This window comes from Lactuca serriola, chromosome 2 (assembly GCF_051521515.1).
Source record: "Lactuca serriola cultivar US96UC23 chromosome 2, Lser_US96UC23_V15, whole genome shotgun sequence".
Classification (NCBI taxonomy): domain Eukaryota; kingdom Viridiplantae; phylum Streptophyta; class Magnoliopsida; order Asterales; family Asteraceae; genus Lactuca; species Lactuca serriola.
Window position 1 is genome coordinate 88287861 of NC_136409.1, and position 8218 is coordinate 88296078.

General features: G+C 38.2%; 1 protein-coding gene across 1 annotated transcript; it reads right to left on the reverse strand.

Moving 5' to 3' along the window:
• Positions 1-3576: 3576 nt before the first annotated feature.
• LOC145089369 (uncharacterized) lies at positions 3577-6216 on the reverse strand. The gene is made up of 3 exons (XM_079027813.1): positions 5768-6216; positions 4183-5086; positions 3577-4101 (listed from the first exon to the last, which is right to left on the reverse strand). The coding sequence occupies exons 1-3, from the start codon at positions 6214-6216 to the stop codon at positions 3577-3579; spliced, it is 1878 nt and encodes a 625-aa protein (XP_078883939.1).
• Between the last annotated feature and the right edge of the window lie 2002 nt (positions 6217-8218).

Below are 8218 nucleotides of genomic sequence, written 5' to 3' on the forward strand. Positions count from 1 at the left end.
CTGGGGATACCGAGAAAAGGATCAAAGTCTTCATCATTGAGATCAAACTCTATGTTAGTTGGAACGTCATCGTTGATTCCAGTAAAGTCAAATTCATTCAAAAACTGTACGCCGTCATAAATATCATCGTCATCATCACCTCGAGAAGACCTTGAATCATTTGTTTTCTGATAATCATGTTCATCAGCTACACATGCTCTGGGAGAATGATGAATCTCCTCCACTTCAGGCTCGGAGGGAGAGTGATGGATATCTTCATTTTCCACTGGCATTGATTGTTCTTCCGATTCGTCTCTATCATCTTCTTTAAAGATTCCAAATTTTATCAATGGGAATTTTCCTTCAAAAACAAATTTCCCACATCTCTTCTGTTTCATTAGCCCAAAAGCACTTGGACCAATGGATTTAAAATCTAAGACATCATTTCCTCTCTGCAGCTCGGCGTGATTCAAGTTGAGGATGATTTGCAGAAATCTTGGATACATCCAAAATTTATCTCTTTTGTTCCCTTCAAGATTCAGAATCATTTCATTCAGAATGAATTTTGAGAAGTTAAACTCAAAACCTGCAGCCAATGCTGCAATGGCACCAGTGTTAGCAAGAGAAATCCCATTAGCTCCAGATCTCCTGCAGGAAATATAGCTCACGAATACATGAGCCAAATACTTCCAACACGGAGGAAGCAACTTTTTGATTGTAGGGGGAAATGTTCCCTCATAACCCATATGCTCCAAGACATCCTGAGTCTGATGAATATCGATCTCCATGGTATACTCAGGTTTGTTTGATATTTGAAGGGATTCTCTTATGATGCTCTCCGTTACTTGAATTTTCTTTTCTTCAATTGTTGCTTCAACAAATTTGTCACCCTGACCATTTTTCTTTACGACAGCATTTCTCAAAAATTCTTTGATCAAACTCTGGTAGATAGCAGGACTTGTTGTTAAGGCATGAACTAAACATGATTTCTTCAATCCATCCACAATGAATTTCATGTCTCTGTGGGCTGCAGGAGGGTCTTCAAGAAAAATTGCAGAATTGTGAGCTTTAGCAAATTCCTGGTCTCCCATTTTAATATGAAAGTAAACACATGAAAAATTAGGGCAACAAGAAAATGTTTAGCTGCACATTCATAAAATCATGTAACCGCACACGGTCAGCCACACACGCTTGTGTGGCAGCACACGGTCAGCTGCACACGCATGTGTGCGGCCGCATAAACATCCCTTTTTAAACTCAAACAGCAAACAATAGACAATTTTTTGAAAAATGAGAAAAAAAATTCAGCCGCATTCATAATAAATACCGAGTATGATCTTGTTTTTACTGAACCTTGAAGAAAATTTGAGAGAGAAGATATGTGTGTGCGGTTGAGGCAACAGTAAATGACGGTGAAAAAGCCTCATCGCACACACGCTCTATATATTCACAGAATTTACACATTCTCCCCCTTGTCTTTTAATCATTTATTTCAAAACCCCTTTTTGCACACAATTTTCTTAAAAGGAATTATTTTGAGGATTAATATTATTAATTTCAAAATCTTAATAAAAAAAATAAAATAAAATTTTAATAAAAATAAAAATAAAATTGAAAATAAAAATAAAATAAAATAAAATTTTAAAATTTTTATTAATTGACAAGAATCAATTTAAACCTTTATAAATTCCTTTAATCTGTTGAGGAATAGGGATCAAAGTTCTTAGACGACCGTTATCTGCTTGTCGATACCTTTCATATTCACATCTTTGTCTGGTCGATTGTCGGTATTGTTGTCCACTTAAGCACGAAAAATTGTGACAAAAGTAGGACATACTATAACTGACAAGACAATGTGAACCTAAATTCCTAGATATTATATCTGATCCTAAGTTTCTAGATACTATATCTTAAGGACCATTAGCTGACGACGACCAGGGCTATTGTTGTCCACCTAAATTGAGCAGCGAAATCTATAGACAATCTGTATATGTTCAATTTTAAGTGTACTAGAACGTGTTTCCCGCTTCCTGATATGCCCCAGCCATCAAGAACTTCCAGAGTACTCCTTACACCGGGTGAGCAGACAACCATTCAGAGAGAGAATATACAGAATTCTTCAGAGGGGTTGAAAATAAGAAGGTTGCATATGTTGTGTACCAGGTCGGATTAGAAGTCGCGCAAAGGAGACAGCATATGGCTAACAGATAAGAAGTTTTTCACACATTTCACACATTTATATATATATATATATATATATATATATATATATATATATATATATATCTAGCTTGCAGAGAAATAGACTTACATATGTTGTGTACCAGGTCGGATTAGAGATCGCGCAAAGGAGACAACATATGACTAATAGAGGGAAAGAAAGAAAATGATATTCTACAGACCTAATTTATCGGAATTTAGCAGTCGCCCCATCCAACCGGAATTAAGGATAGAATCCGCACATCGAGGAAAAGTTAAACCATGGTTCCAAGTACGGGTTCAATTAATGTGACGAGTAGATTCTCATATATATCTCCCTGCTCAACCTATCCGAGCGTCGTATTGTCAGGCTAAACGGAGCTATCTAGGTCAATATTTGTCAAGTCATTTGATTTTCCTAAGTTCAATTCTGCCTAGTCATGTCCATTTAGAATCTTTCGTGCATACCGACACATCAACCCAGAGCATAGACCCCTCAACTTCGGGTACATTACACAGACTCAGGTTGCCTGTTATCACATTATCATATCACTTCCCAAATTATGTCCCTCAAACACAATCTATAACTAGCATAAATTTATTTTCTAATATTTTGGATTTTCTCTTTTTTTTTTAATGTTTTTGGATTTTCTCTTTTTTAATGTTTTTGGTTTTTCTCCCCCTAAATTTGTGCATAAAAGAAATGAAATGCACAAATTTATTTAAAAATTAATCCTCAAAACGAATCATTTTTAGAAAATTAACCAACACATCGAATCGAGCTTTGTTAAAAGGCTTGGTGAACAGATCTGCTACATTATTATCAGAGCGGACCTGTTCTAGCCGAATAACCAAACGTTCATAACATTTTCGAATAAAATGAATTTTAATGTCGATGTGCTTGGTTTTTGAGTGCAAGACCGGGTTTTTGGCAATTTGAATCGTAGCCTCATTGTCACAAAAAATAGGGGTTTCTTGAAAATTCAAACCGTAGTCCAACAATTGATGTTGGATCCAGATGAATTGAGAACAACAAGCAGATGCAGCAACATATTCTGCTTCTGCTGTTGAGGTTGAGACTGTTTGCTGCTTCTTGCACTACCATGACACCAATCTATCTCCCAAAAATTGGCATCCTCCTGAAGTCGATTTTCTATCAAGCTCACACCCGCCATAATTGCTGTCTGCAAAAGCATAGAGATCAAATTCGGGATTTTTCGGATACCAAAGACCCAATTTTGGGCACCCTTTGAGATACCGAAAAATCCTTTTAACAACAATTAAATGAGAGAGTTTAGGATTAGCCTGGTAGCGAGCACATTGACAGACCGCAAACATGACATCTGGGCGACTAGCAGTAAGATACATGAGTGATCCGATCATTGATCGATAATGAGTTTAATCTACGGATTCACCCTCAAGATCAGGAGTCAGAAGAGGCCGTTCCGCCATGGGCGTAAGAGCAGGTTTTGCGTCTTGAAACCCGAACTTCTCCAGTACATCTGCCACATATTTTGCCTGATGAATAAGGATTCCAGTTGAAGATTGTTGGACCTGAAACCCCAAAAACGTGGTCATTTCCCCAAGAGAACTCATCTCAAAACGCTTCTTCATCACCGCTTCAAACTCCTTGCAAAGTTGCTGGCTTGTCGACCCAAAAATGATGTCATCCACATAAATTTGAACGAGAATTTGATCTGGACCAACATGCTTGAGAATTAAGGTTTGATCAATGGTGCCTCGGGAATATCCGTGATTGAGCAAATGCTGAGTAAGAGTAGCATACCAAGCTCGGGGAGCTTGATGCAACCCATACAAAGCTTTGTCTAACTTGTAAACATGGTTTGGAAGAGATGAATTAACAAAACCCAGTGGTTGGTCAACGTGAATCTCCTCCTTGACTTTGCCATACAACAAAGCCGTCTTGACGTCCATTTGGTATACAGTAAAGTTCATGTAGGAAGCATAAGAAAGGAAGATACGAATGGCTTCCAAACGAGCAACCAGAGCATAAACTTCTGTATAGTCAAGACCCTCAACCTGTCGAAACCCTCGAACCACCAATCTTGCCTTATTGCGCACAATGACACCTGAATCATCTTGTTTATTTCGAAAAACCCAACGAGTATCAAGAGATTTCTTTCCTTTTGGTAGTTCAACCAATTTCCAGACTCCGAGTTTCTCAAATTGATTTAATTCGTCATGCATGGCTACAACCCAGCTAGGCTCATTCAGAGCCATTTCAACAGATTTAGGTTCTATTTGAGATATGAAGCAAGAGTAAAGACATGTATTTACATCCCCACTTTTACTTCTCGTTTGAACCCCGTCGCCCAACTGGCCAATGACGTTCTCTATTGGATGATCTCGCTGAATGCGTGAAGGGATCTGATAACTAATATCATTGACCGAAACAGGAAGATTATGAATGTTGACCGCTCCATCATTTGCTGAAGGGTCTGTAGAGGATGAACAAGGTTCGTTAGAAGAATCCGCTACAAACTCTTCTGCAATATTTTCTGGAAAAAGAAGTTCCATCAAATTTGTAGTTACAGCGGAAGTCTCGTGATTCATGAACTCTTTTTCCATTGGAGTTAAAGGAGTAGCAATGGCATCAGGAGTAGGTTGTTGAGGAGATTCAGAAGATTCAAATTGAGTAGGGGTTACCGAAGGAGGATTAGAGGAAATCAATGGAGGTCGATAAACAACTTCATCTTCTTCGTCTTCACTAGGAATCTTCGAATTGGAAGTAGATCCTTCTTGATTATCTGAAGACACATTGAATGATTTGAAAAGAGATGTGTAGTCAAACAACCAGTCAGGACCCACTCTAGCATCTGTCTCATTTTTCTCAAGCCAACGAACATCAAATGATTCTACAATCTGTTTAGTCTTCTTATTGTAAACCCTGTACGCAGTTCGAGCAGCATATCCAACAAAATAACAGTCATCGGCTTTGGCATTGAATTTGGGATTGGATTCCAAGTGGAGAAGGGTGCAAGGGCAGCCAAAAACTCTGAAATGACTGACAGATGGCTTGTGTCCAAATAGAATCTCATACGGCGTCTTCATTCTGGCTTTATTGATTAGCACACGATTTTGAACATAACACGCAGTGTTAATCGCCTCTGCCCAGAAGAATACAGGAAGCTTGGAATCATAGAGCATCGTCCTTGCGGCATCTTTTAGAGTTCGATTCCAACGTTCGGCAACCCCGTTTTGTTGAGGTGTTCGAACAAAACTGAATTGATGCACAATCCCTTTCTCAGCGCAAAAATGATCAAGAACAGCGTTCTTGAACTCTGTTCCATTATCAGTACGCAACGCTTTCACTTGATTGTTAGTCTGATTTTCGATCATCACAATGAATCTTTTGATAAGGTTAGGAATTTCTGCTTTGTTAGACAGAAAGAAAACCCAAGTAAAGCGAGAGTAATCATCTATCACAACGAGGCAGAAAGAGTTGCGATTGGTGCTCAAAACATTAACCGGACCAAATAAATCCATATGTCATAACTCGAGCACATGACTTATGGAGTTTATCTACTTTGGAAAGTGTGGTTTTCGATGATGTTTTCCCTAGGCACACGAAACACATTTCTCAAAAGTAATGAAATCTTTGATTGGTAGCCCACGAACCAATTCGTTCTTCGCAAGCCGATTCAGGTTCTTTGCATTCGCATGACCGAGACGACGATACCACAACATCGCATTTTGTTCAGAAGCTTTGGAGAAGAGACACGTGACATCATCAGGGAAATTGTTATTCATGTCTATAATGTAGGCATTTCCATCCCGTTTAGATCTTACAAGAATCCAATCGTCAGGGATAATAATTCCAGGTTTTAAGATCAGACATTCCTTATCTGTGAAATAAGTAGAGTAGCCCTTGTCGCATATCTGGGATACACTCAGCAAGCTATGCTTCAGTTCTGGAGCAAAGTTAACATTCTCAAAATTCAACACTCCATTGGACACAGTTCCTCTTTGAGTAATTTTTTCCACCCTCTCCGCCCGCAAAAGAAACATATCCCCCATTAAAAGTTTGAATGTCGTGCAATTAGGATATGTCTCCGGTCATGTGTCGGGAGCAGCCGCTGTCGACATAACAAGGTCTGGCGACATTCCTCCGCAACTGTCCCTGCACGATGAATAGGATTATTTAGTTTTGGGAACCCAGGTCATCACAACCCTGGGTTGACCTTTTCCTTTTACAAGTTTTTCATTTGAATCTTTCTTTGCTTTTGAATTGGAGTGTAATGGAGATTGATCTGAAAAAGATTTTGGAATTCATTGAAAGTTAGGTTTCAAAAATTTGTGAGTTTGCTTTGAACTGGTGGATCTCTTACTTGAAGAGTTAGAAGATCCTATCCTGCTCTTTGACAAATTAGACTTAGGCTTGGCCTGAGTTGACTTTGGCAAACTTCTGTTGTTTTTGCAAAAAACCTGTTTATTCTTTTGAAATCTTTTGAATTTTTTGTTTAAAGTTGTATTCAAATCTCCATTTCTAGAATGAGTTTTGGGAATTTTCCTAGTCAAGGATCGTCCCCAAAATTCATTCTTCCCTCTTTTTGTTGTATGAGATACAAACATCCGGTTCATGCAGTTTCTTGCAATGTGTCCAACAGTGCCACAGTTAAAACAAATTTGTTTGTTATCAGAAACTTTGGCACTGCTGTTGTCCGTGTTGTTCTTAGCTTTTCCATTTCTAACACAATTACACTTGCAAGATCCATCATAGAATTTAGTAACAGATGTGTTAGATGCAGAGACATGTAAATAAGATTTAGCAGTTTGATCAGAAACACCACTATTAGAATCATTTTCAGACTGAAATAAAATACCACCAGACACAAAAACATTTGTGTTTGACTTTGACACATACTCATGACTGACACCAGACTCAATCACAACATTATTTGACTTAAAAGTTTCAGCAGCATGCTCCCCCTAGACTATTGATATATATGCACTTGAAGCAAAAACATTAGTATGCAAGGTCTCATAACTAGACTGTATTTCCTGCTCAGAAGTTGACTTTCCGTACACCATGCAAGGTTCTTTGTCAATCTCTTCTTGAGACAGAGGAATAGCAGTATAGTTGTGATTGAATGGAGGAGGGACACTCTCATAACCTAATCCAACTTTTATTTGATTACCATGAGTGATATCTCTCCAGGTGATTGTCCTTCGATTAATTTAGCAATCTTTTCACTTGACACATCGAATTTTTTGAAATTAAATTCAGCTTTTTCAAAACAATTTTTCAATGTGTCAAGTTCCATGGTTACAGCAGCAAGTTTTCTTTTGAGATGATCATAGTTCTCGCATTTGTTGCTGTAATCCTCTTGCAATTTTTTAAAATCTTTTGTTTTATTTTCTAATTGAGTCTTTAAGGGCTTTTTATTTTTTCTAAGAGTATATCCCTCATATTTCAAGTCCTCGTTCTCTCTCTTGATTATTTCAATTTGATCTCTCAAAAACTTAACAGTTTTAATACAAGATTGAGAACAACCGAATTCACTAACCTCAGATTTGACTGGTTCAGGAGTGGTCTGAACCATGAATGCAAACTGCAAATTCATCATCTCCTCCTCTAGATCAGCTTCCATTTCTTTATTTGCATCCTTGACTTGAGCAAGATTTGCCTTTTCAGGTTCTGAAATGTTTAAGGCCTGAACTTGATCTTCCCAGTTGAACGATTGAGCTACCATTGCCATGTTTGCAGACTGATTGTTTGAAGATGATCCTCTGTTGTTGCTGTGAATGTACGTTACTGGCACCATGGTTCTTTCAGAGTTTTCTCGCTGATTTGGCTTTGGACATTCCCTCGCAAAGTGTCCTGGTTCATGACAATTATAACAACGCAACTTTCCTTTGCTAAAACCCATCTTTTTGTCAGAATTTACACCCCAGTTGTTCTTTCCAGTCTTTTTTGAGAATTGTTTAGCCCTGAATACTGCCATTTCCATTTGCCAAGTAATATCCATCTCTTCCACGTCTTCAGGATGAATTTGATCAAGATCCGTGAATGAAAGTT